Consider the following 18,042-nt stretch of genomic DNA (forward strand, 5'->3'; position numbering starts at 1 on the left):
AACAAATAAATATATTAAGCATTTTTACACAATTTAAGAACATTTAATCTAGACAAAAAAAAAATAATAATAATTTGTAGAAAGTAAAAAATTAGTAGAAGAGTAACGAAAAAGTGTCGAGAAACAGAAGGAAAAAAAAAAACCCCGTCATTGTCAGAAGTGATCAGCAAATCTGGGCCTAACTGTATGAGTCATCGTTTTGCGTCCTTCGGCTTTCTTCCATCTAGGAGGTATTGGTTCAACGCACAAGCACCCAAATGTAAAAGTACAGAATGCATACTATCCTCACATAGGGAATTTTTTTTAGTTGTTTAGAGTTTGACAGCACTCATGGAGAGAAATGAATTGCGGATGGGAAGGCTAGATGGCTGCAAATCAAAATCTGTGTTGAGGAATTTTTCTCATATTTCAGTTGCTTTGACTGTAAACTAACATGTATAAGTAAGCGTTAGTAAAGTGCTTGAAGAAGGCATTGGCGATTTACGTGTCTGAGGTGATAGTTAGATCATAAACTTGAAAATGAGTGTAGAAGTACACTTATATTTATTTTTAATAAGGAATAGGAATTATTATATATATTTTTTTTTGCCAATACCCTGGTGCCGACTATTAAATCATTTATGAAGATTTATACTTTACAATGAGAACAGTTTTACTACTAATAGCAAGTCGCCATCTCCAATTTGAATGTCCAAAGATTTGTGTCAGCTAGGTTTATCCTCGTCAATCTATTGCGATTAATATTCATGTCATTCCAATGAAAATAGCACAGAAGAGGGCTATCCTAAAAACTTTCACCACAAGCGTAATTGAAAATTTTGCAATCGGGAGACAAAGCAGAGGCAGAAAAGATCTCAACTCAGAAACATCTTTATCTAAATTTTTTCGGTTGATTTCCGTGGATTCTGTATTTTTTTAGTAGTTTTATTAGCACTTCTTTCCTGCTATATTATTAAGCATCATTAAAAATAAAATAAGCTCAAATTTAATATGTAACCTGAATTAATAAGCATAATTAATATTAAAATATAGTAGTTAGTTTGTTTATATGTAGAGTTCAGTTTTATTTTCCCACTAATGAGTAACTTATACCTTAATTAGCTAAACGAGAAGAGCGCAATCTCACTTTCAAAGAATTATGACCATGTATAAGCATTTCATATGATATAGATAAAGAAATTTAAACGCTGATATCAGAAATTTTCTAAGCTTTAAATTTTTGAGCAAATGATTATTTTGAATCAAAGAGTTAAACTTTTGATTAAAGAAATATATTAAACGATTTCATAAAAAAAATGAGAACATTTTTTAATAAAAAGCTTTGAAAACTATATAAATCTTATAATACACATGTTACCATAAAAGGAAAAACTCTTTTCTTCCTTACTATAACTGTTTATGCTTCAGAATTTAAGAGTGCACTTCTCAACTCAATTAGAAGTGTAAAGGTAAAAATAATCTTTTATCCTTCATACAAATCAAATTCAAGGCTAATAAAATTATGTAAAAGTGATAAATATAGTGGGAGTACTATAAATTAAAGGAAAATTTCACCTAACTTTAAGAGCTAATTTCTGCTTAACATAAAAATTTTTTTTAATCTGAAATGCACCACTTTTCATTCAATATGCAGCAAACTTTACTTCTAGATAGAAAATACTCAACTTCTTGACAGACCTATTTATACAACTACCCTAAAACATATTAAAATCTAGATATAATTGAACAAACAGTGAAATGTCAATGGAAACTAATTTGAAAAAATATCTTCTAGTTCAAGATGGCTATAATTAAATTTGATGAACAAAACTAACATGTCATAGAAATAGTTTGGGTATGAGCAATATTCCTTAAAAATATTTCAGAGAAATTTCATTTAGCATTAAAATTCAAAACATTGCAAACAAATAAAATAAAATGTTGGATAGTTCAGTATTTTTAATTATAATTATTTAGAGTAAAAATGCCATTTTAACTTGGTTTAAAGTAAGCATAATGGATGTCTAAGAAATTAAATAATGCTTTTTAAATAATTTTATGACACTTGAACACTTTTAGTGTTACGTATTTCACATGTAATTTTTTTGTAAATTTTATTCCTCTAAGCATCAGTAATTAACTAAAATAAACAAAACAAATAGAACCAATCTGTATTAAAGAAAAAAACGTAAATAAATTTAAGTTTCTAAAAATCGGAGATATGGAGCTAATAGGCAAAAATCAGTGCATTTTTTTAAATTACTTTAGAAAGAAATATATTACATTTTTTCCAAAACTAAATAATTTTAAAAGTAGGACAAACTATTTTATTTTACTTTTATATATATATTTTATGAAAATCTAAATTTCGTATACATTAAAAAATAGTTAAGTTGCAAAAATTTATGCATCCTAAGTAGGACTGGGCGATATTAGAAATTATATATCGTGATGCATTGTCAGTTTTGAATCGCGATATAGTATTTTTGAATTTCACTTATTTGTAAGGCACAGAAAGTCAGATTTCTATCAAAACTTCATACTCAGATTGATTTAAATCAATTTATAAATTTGAAGATATATATGTTTTGCTTAAGAAAGATATTAAATAAATTGACTACAATGTACAAATCTTACTTAAAATATTTATTGAAATGTTTGTTTAGAAATTCATAATACGCATAAAACAAAATGTTAAAAACTTTTTTTAAAGCGTTTTTTACAAATTAATATTTTCTTGTATTATGCATAAATAATTACATAATTATTAAGTTCGATCATAATGTTCAATTTCTAAATGAAACATTAAATTATTTGTATGTTTAAAACAAAGTGCGAAATAAATTTTAGAAAAAAAAACGCTTTTGAAACACTATTTTTTATTATTATCATTTCAGTTATTATAGTTCATTTACGTCACACTAGAGCTGCACAATGGGCTATCGACGACGGTCTGGGAAACATCCTTGAGGATGATCCGAAGACATGCCATCACAACTTTGATCCGCTGCAGATGGGATGGCACCCCCCGCTTTGGTAGCTCGACGACCTGTATGCGAAGTCTAGCACTTTACGGTAGAACAGTTTAACGAGGACCAATACCGCAAAACCTCGGCCACTATGCAGACTGATCCAAGTGGTCACTCACTCGCACACTGACCGCAGCCAGTGATGCTTGACTTCGGTGATCTGCAGGGAACCGTGTCTTAACGATCAGTCCACTGCGGGGACCTTATCATTTCAGATAATTAAATTATGAACGAACAAAGTAAGATTTAATTTCTTAAAAATAAAAAAAATTGTGATATTCGATAATATATTTAGCTAATTAACAAATAATATGAAAAGAATATTTTCTAAAAAAGATTATTATACTCTCTAATAAAAAGAAGTGCTAAATGATTTCAAAAAAATGAATAAAATACGCAAACCTTTTAAATTTTTTTTGTATAAACTAAGTTGATTGACTTATCTCCAAATCCAAATGACAAAAATAAATTTTGTTTTCACTTTATTTCTAAAAATAAAAACAACAAGATTTATAAATAAAAACTCATTAAATTGTTAGAAGTTTCATCCAAAAAGTTTTTAATAAATTAAGAGTAAAAAAATAACCTAACAAATTCAATTCTTTATAGGCGCCTAAATTAGATAGCCGATAATTTTCACATTTAAAAAGAAAAAGTTTTTTTTTAAAAAAAAACTTATCTACTTAAAGAAGAAACTCTTCTTTATATATTCTTTTCAATAATAGATTGCCTTCAGAACAAGGTAACATCGGCGATCACGAAGTTAGTCCCACTGAAAATTATCTACAAGAAAAGTCGCGGCAAAGAAAAAAAAAAAAAAGCTAAGAGGTGCCAAAAGGAACATGCGATATAACGATATGTGTTCTCATAACTCTGATTATACAGCTCACCAATCAAGGCCATTTCAACATAACGAAACGAACATCGTCTTCCACAGCGTGGGTTAACATCGGAACGTAAGAGAAGAGGCTTATATCGTTTTTCGCTTGCTGTCTTTACTCGACGGCTTAAACAAGATTTCTGATGCACCGCCTTGAATGAAAGTCGCTGTATCGTCTTGCCGATATATGCGTTAAATCGATATGTCTCGATACATCAATTTATAGCCCAGTCCTTTTTATGCTTTTTTTTTTGTTCTCTTCACAAAAATAACAATAGAAAACTTTTTCTAACTTCAGAAAAATTTATTAAAATCTATTAAAAATACATTTATATAAATATCACAAGTACAAAACAGGAAATTTTCCTTTGTTCTTAAGCTTATTAAGTTAATCTCTGGTAGCAATAAGAAAGAGCTAATAGTAAGTAAGAAATTATTAGCTCACAATTAAAAGTAAAATAAAAATAATAAAATTTAAAAAATAAAAATCACAGTGTCACACGAAAATAAAAATCACAGAATATGACTATTAATGGATGAATAATATATGAAACATAAATTCATTAATAAATAAGTTAATTACAAAAAAAAAAAAACGATACCTTTTGAGTACTGATATTGCCCAAATAAAAAATGTATTTGAAACAGATATTGCACATTATCAAGTACGAAAACATCATAAAATCTAATAAAATAAATAAGGAAAACTAATGTAAAGTAGCATGAAGAAATGCTTATAATTAGTCAATTAAGACCCTTCTTTTGCCTTAATAAAATAACTGTGCAGGTATCAAATATTTTGATCTTGTCAAATATTTTTTTTTTTTTTTTTGAAAGACATTATAGGGTCCATCATAAACTTTTTCTTGAATCCTGTTGAGAAAAATAAACTCTACAAGGATATTAACTTTTTAAGGAAAACAAAAAATTTAACATAAAATCATTTACACACTGAAATAGCCTAAGACGTATAACTAGTTATTTAAAACAAGAATGAAAGTTAAAATCTAAACAAATAAAAATACTTTTTAAAAAGTATTGAAGTTAAAAGAATTTAATGTATTAAATTAAAGAAAAAAAAAAAAATCTAAAATTATAAAAAGGAATGAGACTTAAGTCTTCAATCTTTGTAATAAGGATAAGAATGCAATAACTGTTTGTTTAAAAGATGCCTTTAACTTTTTTATTAGTTTTTAATTACTAATAAGTTTTAAAGTATGATGTAAAGTTTAGTTACATCAAATATTAATAAGTTTTAATAGTTTTTAGAAAAGCATTGACACCAACAATTCTAAAATGCTTAATGAAAAAAATTAACAAATAGTTACAGTAAAAACAATCTAAAAAGATATCCCATTGTGTAAAAATCTGAGACTTAAAATTTCCATACTACTAATTCATTTATTAGCACAGTATGGGACTGTGTAGGAACATCAGAATATATTCTTTTTAAAGATAAATTATAGCATATTATTAAAGCATGAGGCATTTCATTTGTGCCTTATTTATCCAATTCTTAATTTAATACATCAATGTAGGCACTTGTTAGTAAAAAAATTAAAATTAACATTGCAATTTGTTAACAAGTATGGGCAAAAATGTTACTTATCTATTATTACTTAATAATCAAATATTACTTAAGTTACTTATCTATTTTAATTTTAACTACTTGATAATTCTCTTATTTACAAGAGAAATAAAAGTTATTTTCAATGCAATAATGAAATTAACACAATACTAAAAACAATTTCTTTTAAAAGTTACATTATTCATAAATGTAGATTAAATTGTTAGATAATGCTATAACATTAAATATTTTCTTATTAAAATTTCACAGCAAATTTCTTTTTTAAGATTATGAGCACCACAAATATAGAAATAAATTCATAAAAAGTCACAACAATGCATTTAAACACATTTTACAAATAAATAATCATAAAGTATGATGTATAAAAGAAAACTTATCACATCTGCAATGTATTATAATAACCCGTAGGACACCACTGACTAAAATTATTGAGGGAGAAACTTTTCTCCTCTGCAGGTAATAAGTAATCATCTGGCTCTTTCTTAATTAGCTTACTAGAAAAAATATCACAATTTGATGCACTTCGATAATTTGTTTCATTATCAGGTTCACAGATTTTAATCAAAGGACTTATTTTACAACCACACTGAGGCACACAACTATCATCATTCTCTGGTTTTTCCCTTTTTTTCCGTACAACAAAAGGCAACTGTGGCATACCTTGAGGATAAACAATGAGATTCTTTTCAAATGCTTTATTTGCATTATAAGTATGAAAAGATTTGTGAGTAGCTGCTTTATTGGTTTTTTCAATGTTGCCTCTACTGTTGGGCAATTTCAAATTAACATTACGATGTTTAGAATCAATCAAACATGAATCACTACTATTTTCATCGTGCATTGAATGTTCATTGCCTTCAAAGTTTTGCTTAATAGGAGATTCCTTCAAACTACCAGAATCAGTAACAGTATCATCAGAAAGCCATTCATTAGAAAAGTAGGTAACAATTGATTCCTCAGAAGAAACTAATTCAGAAGAGTAAGGTTGATTAGTTGGTGACAATTTTGAGTTCATAGAGATACTTCTTTGTTCTCCACCATAGAAATTATTAAACAAATTTTCAGAATTTACTGAACTTCGATTCATTTGATATGATGGTTGATTTAGGCAATAGTCACTATAATCATGTCTCAAATTTCTGGAGCTCTGAGGTAAAAATGCTGATATAGGAGGTAATGGAGCCCTTATATTTTTTTCTCCACAATGACAATGTGGGCTATTTGGAAAACAATAATTGTTTACTTCATAATGTTCTTTAAATGGAACACAAGGTTTTATCACAGAATTTGAAAACTGATGCGGTTCAGTATAATTGCAAGCATTTTGAACAGACATAAGTGGTCTATTAAGATGCATGTCTCTTAATTCAGGGTTAGGAACCATATTTCTCTCTACTGAACTATTATCAGAAGGTGGTGTATTAAGAATATTTTCATATAAATAGGAATAGCCCACTTCTTTATTTAAATCTTGAGAAAATTCTTCATGAGGTAAAAACTGAGCAACACCACCATTAGGCATGTACTTTACATTATCTTTATCATCATTTCCTTCAAATGAATTCAAGTGATTTGCAGAAACTGAAGTATTGCTGTCAGCAAAAGAGGAAGTATCACTTTCAGAACCTATGCAAGGCTGTAAATGTGTTAAAACTATTAAGAAGAGAATTAAAATGTATAAAATAGATGAAAAATTCCTGTAGTTATCAATAAATGTAAAATAAATACTAAAAAATTGAGGTTATGAAACATATTTTTATGTTGTGCAATTCATTCGAAAACAATATTCGGAATTTTTTTAAATAATCACTTTATATTGATCCCTGAAGAGTTCTGGAATGATTAAAAAAATATAGATAAAAGGAATATATAACACATCTACATCTTCCAGTTGAACAATTTTTAACCCTTTGCTATTAAATATTTGAAAACATCAATGATTAAAATAACTGAAATTAAGGTTAGATATAAGAAAACCATAACCCTAGGAAAAATATCTTTATTTTTGTGTGCAATTAACTGAAATCCTCATCTATATTGACAACTCTTAGTTTTGTTCACCAAAGCAGGTTTTGACATGGGCTGTCTTGAAATTTTTCATGTTTGATTTTGTATTTATATTTGAAGTTGACAAATGTTTTTGCAAATTTTAAATTTGTACAGTCAAATTTTATCAAATTCAAAACCGTCAGTTATATTAGTCTTCTCAAAGAGAAAAAGATTAACACAAAAAAAAATTTTAGTTTTTAAGTTAAACATTTTTTTAAATAAATAACTTGTTAAACCAAATTAATGATTTTAAGAAGCATACATTTTTAGTTAGGAATGTTATTATATAATTAGAATATAAGGAACAATGAACAGTTTTAATAAAAATGGAATAGATTTAGATGTTAATAACGTATGAATAGAACTTACATCTGCAGTATCAAGAGATTGATTTTCAAAATTAACTAAAATAAAAAATAAAGCTTAGTTACAAATAAATAATAAGTACTCTAAAAGTGTACAATATAAAATACATAAATGTAATAATAGTCACAAAAAATATATTTGATACATTTCATAGAAAAAGTTAAGACTGTTAAATAAGTCAAGAATCACTTTGATTAATTGAGATTATCAAAAATAAAATATACTTTGCTTGGATAAAATATTGTTATTAAAACATTAGTCTACAAAATAGTGCCTAAATTAAACTTTTACAAGCCCAACTACCTTTTTAAAAAGGTAAATCCCCCCCCCAAAAAAAAATTTATAACAGTAATCAGAATTAAACCTATAAACATAGATAATTTTATCAGTGCGTAATTATTTTTTAATCAGGGAATTTATTATTTTTAAAATGGAATTTGAACAAAAAGGCAGTGATTTTAAGGGATGGCAACTACTTTTTACAAAAAGGGCAAAGGAGGCATATTTATAAGAATCAAAGGGCAAGCAGAGCTAGTCACCTTTCTAAAAACGTTTAGGGAGGACACTGCTTCCATTTTTGCATTTTGCACATAAAAAAAGTATTTTTAGTTGTAGCCTGTCATAGGAGAATCCTTCTTTGCCTTTCCCTCTCTAAGTTCTTCCCAAGTTGCGTTTTACTCTTGCAAATTTATGTAAAGCAGAAAAAAAATTGGTGGTTAACACGTGTAAAAGAGAACTTAGGCGGAAAAAAAAGAGAAAAGAAGGGAGCTATTGACAAGGGAGTACAGTAAATTTCCAGTTAATTAGATTTCGTGAAAATTAAAAAATTTGAATTTTTATAAGCTGAATTTATAGAAAATTTTGTTACACACAAGTTTTGATTAAAGGTATTAAAAATTTGTAAAATTCCAAAAATGAACAAAAGAGCATTTTAGATCCAGGTATTTATGTACCTTAAAACACAATTTAATGCATTCCCAGGGGTCTGTTAAGGAGAAATTTGGGTCCGTTAACGGACCCTTCACAAAATATCTTTTCATAAAAATCTTCATTGTTATTTTGTTAATCGAATAAACCCTTTCCAGGGCAGAAAACAAGAAAGATGGATGTAAACGAACTAAGTTTTGTCTTCGGCAGACGATTCTTCCATTATTCGTCCGAAATTAATATTCTGTGTTCAGCAGTATAGGCTAAATACCAAATATTTGTATGTTGCATCTCTAATTTAGAAGGAGCAATTGTTGTTTATTTTGTGAAATTTAATTTTTTTTAATTACAATTTTACAGTGTTGAGCATAATCTTGTATGTCTATACAATTTAAAAACTCCTTGAATTTTTTTTTTTTTTTTTTTTGCAATAACGGGCCCTATTTGCACAAATTCATAAAAGCGGACCCTGGTTGAAAGAATGTGAGTAATTTTTTCACAATTTCACGAAAAACGGACCTTTCACAAAATGTCTGGACAGACCCCTGATTCGTAAGCATATAGAAATAAGCTATTAAGGTTTTACTTCAAAATTCTAATATTGCACATAAAACAGAATTCTAATATTGCACATAAAAATAATCATTATTGCAAAACTTAAACTGGATTTAATCACAATTTATAAGTAAATAACTTGCTATTATGTAACTAGAATGATTTTTATTTTTTTCTATTATTTTTATGGGTTACGTAAATTATGACACAGATTTTAAAGTAGATAAAAATATATTGTCATAAGGAAACAATTTGTTACACTACAACGTATGACTTACTTAAATTCTCCGAATCCTGCTCTTTGCTATAAGAGGGTCTTTCATTCTTTTCAGTAGCTTTGGGGTTCTTCAAGTAAATAATTTGAGCTTTACTGCAAAATTTTGTCAGAAGAGGAAACTAAAAAAAACAATGGGGTTAAAGAAACATAACTCGTATAATGAACATATAACTTAATGTATAATGAATCATTTAAAATACTGTAAAAGTTTTTCTAATTAATAACAAATAGTTAATTATAAATATATTTTTCAGTTACTTTTAAAGGTTGCTGAGTAACTTTAACTTTGCATTCTGAATCGATGGCTTTAGACCCTTTCTGACCTGCAACAATAAAATAAATCTTGCAGATAAATGTGTTATGCATAAAAAAACAGATAATGTGAAATATGACTAAAATGTAAGCATGAGGAAAACTTAAAATGTTTAGTTTAGTCTTAAAACATGAAACTGCTTAACTTACCTTTCTTAAGTAATCCAAACTTCTTCCAATGTAGAAATTTCAAATACAATATAACACGGCGAAGTTTAGTATCCTAAAAATAGAAAAGAAAAATATAATAATTGATATAAAATGCTAATGAAATTCAATAAGTTTTTAATTTTTACTTATAAAAAAATTTACTTTAGTTTCCTTATTAACTCCAAATGGTTTTGGCACTTGGTCTGCAATCTGGCTTAGCTGTTGTTGAAGTTTCTGGTGTCTTATTCTGAAGTCAAAAATTTATAACAATAAAGTAATAATTCAAAATTAAATCAAAAAAGAAAATTTTAGAACAAACAATTTATAAAAAAAAATATGAGTTGGTATTTTATATCATATTAAAGATTAATAATTTTCAAATTAAACTAGAAGGTCCAACACTACCTTGCTTGCACTTACCAAGATTTCTTAGAGGCTGTGTGTTATAGTTTCCAATAACGATTTGCCTTAATTCTTTAATTTAGCACTTACGCTTTAATTTTAATTATTATTTTTAACAGGACTTGAAATATTCATCCAGAACTTCAATGCATTGGTCACAAATCGAATAATTTTATTTAAAATTTATTTGCAGCAAATAATCTGTCAGTTGTTTATATTTTTGTTTTAGAATACCACTAAATAAACATTTGCTATTTTTCTTTTGTTAGGTCACTATCCAGATAGATAACAAAAAATTTTTCTAGTAAAAAAGGTTTATTCCATTTTCTAACATTAGCTTTGCAAATGCTAGTCCTTAAAAAGTAATCTTTTTGTTATATTTTGTAGCATTTGGTTAAAATTAAATAAGTTCATTTAGATTGAAATAATTTCTTGTTCTGATAGGATTAATTCAGACTTGTTCCGAAACAGAATCACCCATTATCAAGTAGTGTAATTTTAGCATTTAGTCATTTATTAAATGTAATTATCAACGTTTTCCGTGTAAAAAAAAAAAAATTCTGCAACTAAAGTTGGTTAAATATCATGATTCGGAAGAACTGATTTAAGATGATTGGGCAAATACTCAATCCTATATTATCAAAGCAGCCAACACAGATAGGAAAACACGCTGCCAACATGAATATCCGGCAGATAAATAGTGACATTTTGTAATTATTTTTTATGGATGTAAACAAGTTCTGTCATTATTAAAGATTGATCAAAACCTAGCTGCAATATTTGAGTGGGGTAAAGGGAAAAAAAAAATATATTTCCTCCCAAAAAAGTAAAAATAAAACGTTAAAAAAATATAGTCCATACGACACACTTAAAACTGCTGAGCTATCATACAAATGGCAACAAAAACAAAGGATTAAATACAAAAGCGAAACAAAACAATAAAATTAAATTCGAATTCTCGAAAGTTGAACAATTCAGCTTTCTTATTATACTGAATTTCACGAAAAGTGAAGAAAAAATAAGTTAGTCTAAGAAACATTTTAATTGCTGTTTCATAACAAAAATGTCGATATAAGCCTAAGTTTCTTTAGAAAAGAAAAAAATCAAAACAAAAATTTTGCGTAATTTTTAATAGAAAGTTTATTGCTAGTCTCAATTTAATTTTTTCACATGGCTGAATTTTTAGAAAATGCTGATAAAAAGGAAACTTAATAATAAAAAAAAAAAAAGACAAAGGAGAAACAGAAAAAATGGTCTTTATTCCTCAAATATAACTATAAATTTGAAACTCACAGCTTTTTTGTTACCAGTTATCTGCCTAACCATACAGGAAAAAAGTAGCAATAAAAAAATAAAATCTATCATAAAATGTTCTCTTAAAATGCAGCCATATTATTATAATAATAAAAAATCAATCTAAATTCTTAAAGTGAAAATGTTGAAAAAAACGACAAAATTGACTAGCCTGAATATAATTTTAAAAAATCAGCAGTACAAAACACATGGTTCGGTATTAAGTAATCTACAAGTAGTTTCAATTCTTGATATTTCGAGTTTCCATTTATCTTCCAGAACATGAATTTGCAAGCACACGAATTTCGAAACTTAGCAAATATGTGTAAAAACTATAAATGATAATGTATAATACTTTTTAGGCTATTCTTTATTTAAATTGCAAAAAAATTCTAAAATAATCGACTATGTAATAATTAATTCTATTAACAGGGATGAGATTTGCCAAAAGACAAAAAAGCTGAATTTCCACGCGAGTAAATTTTACGAGTGTGCAATTTGTTTAATAATAAATTTCAGACAATTTAAGATAATAAATAACTATGTGTTGATACAAAAGTTTGTGTGAATTTTATACCATAAGAATAATGGCGACATACCATGGCAGAATCATGGCGACATTGTCGCAGAACGTTATCGAGTTCTTGCAGAAAGATTTTTCTAAAGTAGAAAGCTTTTCTTCTTTTTTTTCTGCAGAAATTTTCGAAAGATTTTATCTTTTCTTCAGAATTATACTCAAACTTCAGAATTATATTCAAATTCTTCAGAATTAATCAGTGTTTTCACTACAGCGCGAGAATCACGCATATTTTTTTTCTTTTCTCGCAATAAAAAATTATTACCGCGAGAAATTCGCGCATTCTATAAATCAATTTCAAAATTCGCCAATTTCTCGCATTTCGGAAAAAGCTTCGAATTACGCCATTTAGAATAAAATCCGTTTCACTTTTCTTCCTGGATCTTACATTAGTTTCAACATCTGCCCCATTATCTAGCCTCCCTATTTACCAGTATTGTTCAGAAACTTTTCGAACAACAGAACACAACCACGGAACCCCTTTCAGAACACATTTCTCTGCAACCACGTGTTTACCGTAGGTAAGGTTTCTTCATGCAAGACGTTCAAATTTTTTATGCACTTATGTAAGATGGACAAATACCTTGTAAAGGCAAAATCTTCTATGATGATGCACCAAAAATATTCAATGCTTTAAAAAATAGAAGACGTTAAAATGTATTATAATTAAAGAAATGATTTTTTTTCAAGAGTTTTTGTTTTTTTTTAGAAATCTCACTTAACTTTTTGAAATCTCACCCTGTTTTTGAGAAAGGGTGAGAAATTCTCACCCATTTTTTTTTTCTATGATGAAAACACTGATTAATTATATTCTCACGCATCGGAGTGGGGGAAAAAAAAAAGATTTTTCTATTCTCATTTGAGAGTAATAACAAATAAAGATTAATGAAGTAAAAAATTTGGTTTTCTTTTCTGCAGAAAATTTCAAGCGTTTTAATTTTTTTGAATTACTATTGATTTTCACATAGTTTTAAAATCCGATATATCTAATACATTATTTATTACAACAACTGAATCTCGAAATGAAAACGCGCATTTGGTAAACCTTTTTTGAAGAGTCCAATTTACTGCTACGGATTTCAAGATTTTTTAAAATCATGATTTACAAAATGCGAAAAAGGAAATAATTTGTTGTCCACATCAATAAAAACTTGCAAATGATACCGCACTTGAATTTATTCAGATGAAAAAGATTTTATTTTTATTAATCGATGTCAAATAGATAAATATATTTTTCTTTTTCATCTTCTGCAGTGTTTTCACAACAGCGCGAGAACGCGAGAATCTCGCATATTTTTTTCTTTTCTCGCATTAAAAAATGATTACCGCGAGAAATTCGCGCATTCTATAAATCAATTTCAAAATTCACGAATTTCTTGCATTTTGGAAAAAGCTTCGAATTACGCCATTTAGAAAAAAATCCGTTTCACTTTTCTTCCTAGATCTTTCATTATTTTCATCATCTGCCCCATTATCTAGCTTCCCTATTTACCAGTATTGTTTAGAACCTTTTCGAACAACAGAACACAACCACGGAACCCCTTTCAGAGCACATTTCTCTACAATCACTTGTTCACCGTAGGTAAGGTTTCTTCATGTTAGACGTACAAATTTTTTATGCACTTATGTAAGATGGACAAACACCTTGTAAAGGCAAAATCTTCTATGATGATGCACCAAAAATATTCAATGCTTTAAAAAATAGAAGACGTTAAAAATTTATTATAATTAAAGAAATAATTTTTTTAAAGAGTTTTTGTGTTTTTTTAGTTTTCAGAAATCTCACTTAACTTTTTGAAATCTCACCCTGCTTTTGAGAAAGGGTGAGAAATTCTCACCCATTTTTTTTCTATGATGAAAACACTGGATGCATGCAATGCATTTCCTCCCCCCTCGTAAATTAAACAGAAAACGAAATCAGCATGCCACACCCTTGAGCTTGATTGACGGCCTAAAGGAGAAAATAAAACATTCCTCCCTTCCCTGCCTTCAAGGTCAGGGAGGAAATGTTTCTCTGGGTAAACAGGGGAAAAAATTCTCCCCTTCCTTACATTTTCCTCTACTCAGCTTCAAGGATGAGTTCATTTCCGCTTTTTTCATAATCGTTCTAGTTTAAGATGGCGGGAAAACCGATCAAAAATTTTCTCGGTTTTCTGGTTTCCCGGTTATCTGGATACCGGATAAATGGTTCTCTACTGTATTTAATTTTGGCCAGTTTAACAACTAACACATTTTAAAAAGTATTTAAAAGAAAATCTTGCTCTAATATTTCCTTGGGGGTTAGGCCTTAAAGTAAAAATACATTTTCCAAAAGTGTCTTCTGTTAGGTGAAATATCAATTTTGACTTGTGTACACTATCAAATTTATTCCAGGGGTTGACGAGAAACAATTAACAGAAAACTGTGAGCCTTAGTATTTTAAAAATGAAGTGTAAAGGCTCAAGTATTGATAAGAGCAAAGGCAAGGTTCCGGATCTTTATTAGCTAATACAGCGAGATATGAAAAGAGCTGGGTTAATGAGGAGTTTGAACTTTTCCAAGTTGCTCTTATGAGATTTAAAATTGGTCTCAAAATGGCACCCAATTACTACAATGTTTGTTACACACATATTATGTATATTTCATATACGAGACAAACAGAAACTGCAGTAGTGAGAATATAAACTAAGTTATATTATAAGTATTAATTAACAGAAAATATAGGCAAACAGAAATTACTATATATTCCAATAGGTAATGTGTTTTCATTTTAAGAAATGGGCCAGCTAGCTGTTTAATATATAACGTTTAAAATCATGAAATAAAGTTTGATGAAGCTACTTACATATTTTTTTATCCCAATTTGTTAAATTTTTCTTACATCTTAAAAGTACTTTGTTTCTGTTATTTTTTAGTTCTCACTTATTAAAACTAGATTGCTATCATAAACTTTTTAAAAAACTATTTCTTTTAGAATAAAATTTTTTTCCACTTAAGTTGGAAGAAACTTATATCTCCTGTTTAGTTTTGCAGATTGTTTTTTCATTGTGGAATAAACTTGCCATTTCAATTTTGAAAACATTGCAAATGATATATTTAGAACAATTTCAAAATAGTTTTACACAAGAACCCCTTTAACTACAGAAGTAATACAGATTGCAAATTAAACAAATAAAAACGTCACACATTTAAAAAATAAAATACAGGTAATTTAAAAAACTATTAGTAATGCACACTAAATAAAGTTTATTAATCCTTTAAAAAAACCATTCTTATTCAATAAGGCATTAATTCATTAACACACAAATATATTAAAAAGTAAAGAGGAAAATGCCTAGGGATGAAAGAAGAACAATGAACATAGAATAAAATTTAAAGTTCGTAATGTATTTAACGCAAAGGTAAACATGATACCATACCTTTCCTTGACGTGGTGTGGAAGGCCTATTTTTCGAACTTTTACCATAACTACGAGGAAAGACTGCGACTAAAAAAAATGAACTTGAATAAATAAAACTGAAAGCCTTTTTGAAGATATTTTAAGAAATGCATAAAATATTTTTATACAAAGGAATAAAAACATTGTTTACAAGGAAAATGCTAGTAATTCTTTATGAAAGTGTAAAAAATACATCAATAAATGAAATAAAAGTATAGAATAACAAAAATGAGGATAAAAACAAAGTATTCAGCTTTTCAAAATGTTAATAACTATAATAAAAATTTCACTTATAAGAGAACAAAAAACATTTTTAAAGAGACATGCATTCTTTGTTCCATTTTTAGAGTTAACATCGTTTAGGAAAATTCATGTGCTAAAAGTATGACGTAGAGATTAAAAGAATAAAACTTTCAAAAAATTACTTGTAGAAGATCTTCAGGAATAATTAATAGAAAGAACTATAGAATATCGAAAAAATACACGAAACAAATGAATGCGGGAACTAAAAGGAAAGTAAGAAAAGTTATTGATAAGTAAAGTTGAGTAGTTTAAATTCTAAATAAATAAATTCGTCTGCAATTTTAAGAGCAGTCTCTCGGCTTAAACGGTTAAAAAATTAACTTCGCTCTATATCAAAGTTTTGAGTGGCAGCAGCTTGCAGCATCCGAGTTGTTGTTTTTCTTAAAGTGTTGACTGTTGATTCGTGCGACGATGGAGGACGGAATTCGTAAGTTTGTAATTAATTTAACTTTTAGATTAAATAAATGTGTTTAAATTGCAGTTTTGGAATAAAAATAAACCTGTTCTTAAAGTATATAGAATTTTTTGCTGTAAGCATGCGTGAAATTATTCATAATAAGATTTTAAGTAAAAACTGTTGCTAAAATCTCCCCTTATTGTTTTTTACTTTTACCAAAAAGAAATCGGCTAACATTTATTTTACTTATAAAATATGATTAATAATAAGGTTTCTTTTTTATAAGAATCTAGTATATATTTTTTCTGTAATTAAAAAAGGGTATTGTAATGTGAAGTAAACATTTTATTCCAATTTATTCAATTTCCCGTTATGCAATTTATACTTATACACATTATTAGATTATTTTTCCGTAAAGCCGAAATTACCACTTAAAAATCTAAGTTCTTGTTTTTAAAAAGTTAATAATAATCTATCCTTTTTATATTTGGCATCTCTCATATCAAATAGATGGTGTTAAGTGAGCAAAGTCCAGCTGTTTTTGTTCACCGGCGAGCTTTTACATAATAAAACTAAAATAATCTAAAACTATGATTACTAGGGTTCATCTAATTCTTACATTCATCATTTTCTTGAATTTTAGTGACCTTTTTGATATTAAGTATGCAACTGAATCTAAAAACGCAATTGTTTTCATCATGTCATAAAAATAAATTATAATTTTTTATTTAGGATTAAAGTAAAACCTATCAGTAATAAATTCGTTGATACTTCGCTAGCATTAGTATATATTACATATATGTATATATAAACATAAAAAAGTAGTCATAAATTCTCCATTATTTATTTCATTTCTTATACATTTTTATTTTTCCATTTCATTTATTATTCCTCTCTGTTTTTCTACTATACCAAACCACCTGATTTTTATTACGTGTTCATGTTTATTTTACTACATATTACAATGCATATTTTACCTGAATCCTAGGTTTTAAATACTTAACAAGGGTTAAAAATAAAATGAAGACAAAATAGTTAAAAGTTTATAACCTGAGCTAATGTTTTATTTTTTTGTTATGAGAAAGGAAAAGTTATGTTTTCTGTTCATACATATCCTTTCAAATCACTTGATATTTTAACCATTTAAAAAAAAAAAAAAAAAAAAAAAAAAAACACGTAGGTATAAACAAATTGGTATCTTTTGTTTTTGTAGCAAATTGCTATCTTAATTATCTAACCACTATAATTTTTTTACATACAAAAGATTTCTGTTAAAGCAAAATTCTTTTATTGTAAGCTGTATCATATCTTTTAGTTATTTCAAAAAATCACACTTGTGCTTTTTTTATGCAATTAGAAAATAAAATCTTAAGATGTAATATAAATGTGATTTAATAAAATTGATGAGCATTTACCATTTGAGCAACAACAAAAAATTTGCATGTTCTAATTGCTTTTTTATTTTTCTATGAGAAGTTTTTGAGATATAAATATTCATATAATAACCTGAATTAAAGCCCTTTAAAGCCAAGATATTTAT

At 27.4% G+C, this 18,042-nt stretch overlaps 2 protein-coding genes across 6 annotated transcripts in view; one reads left to right on the top strand and one right to left on the bottom strand.

Moving 5' to 3' along the window:
* Positions 1–4,171: 4,171 nt before the first annotated feature.
* Positions 4,172–16,362, bottom strand: LOC107441697 (uncharacterized). 2 transcript variants are annotated; one of them, XM_016055046.5, is made up of 8 exons: positions 16,228–16,362; positions 15,783–15,850; positions 10,275–10,359; positions 10,113–10,185; positions 9,909–9,973; positions 9,652–9,769; positions 7,895–7,929; positions 4,172–7,112 (listed from the first exon to the last, which is right to left on the bottom strand). In XM_016055046.5, exons 2-8 carry the CDS (start codon positions 15,827–15,829, stop codon positions 5,853–5,855), a joined length of 1,683 nt encoding a protein of 560 aa, XP_015910532.3. In that variant the 5' UTR covers positions 15,830–15,850; positions 16,228–16,362; the 3' UTR covers positions 4,172–5,852. The 2 variants fall into 2 exon arrangements, with proteins under 2 accessions (XP_015910532.3, XP_042903130.2); XM_043047196.3 differs by lacking the exon at positions 16,228–16,362 and adding an exon at positions 15,954–16,043.
* A 71-nt stretch (positions 16,363–16,433) lies between these two features.
* The window catches only part of LOC107441696 (echinoderm microtubule-associated protein-like 2), a 76,088-nt gene continuing 74,479 nt past the window's right edge, over positions 16,434–18,042 (top strand). For all 4 annotated transcript variants that reach the window (XM_071183217.2, XM_043047193.3, XM_071183215.2 and 1 more), the window contains exon 1: positions 16,434–16,532. In XM_071183217.2, coding sequence (XP_071039318.1) covers positions 16,517–16,532 — 16 coding nt within the window. In that variant the 5' untranslated portion in view covers positions 16,434–16,516. The remainder of the gene's footprint in view (positions 16,533–18,042) is intronic.

The sequence above is a fragment of the Parasteatoda tepidariorum genome, chromosome 7 (genome assembly GCF_982258835.1).
Source record: "Parasteatoda tepidariorum strain Cologne lab strain chromosome 7, Ptep-v5.0, whole genome shotgun sequence".
Lineage (NCBI taxonomy): Eukaryota > Metazoa > Arthropoda > Arachnida > Araneae > Theridiidae > Parasteatoda > Parasteatoda tepidariorum.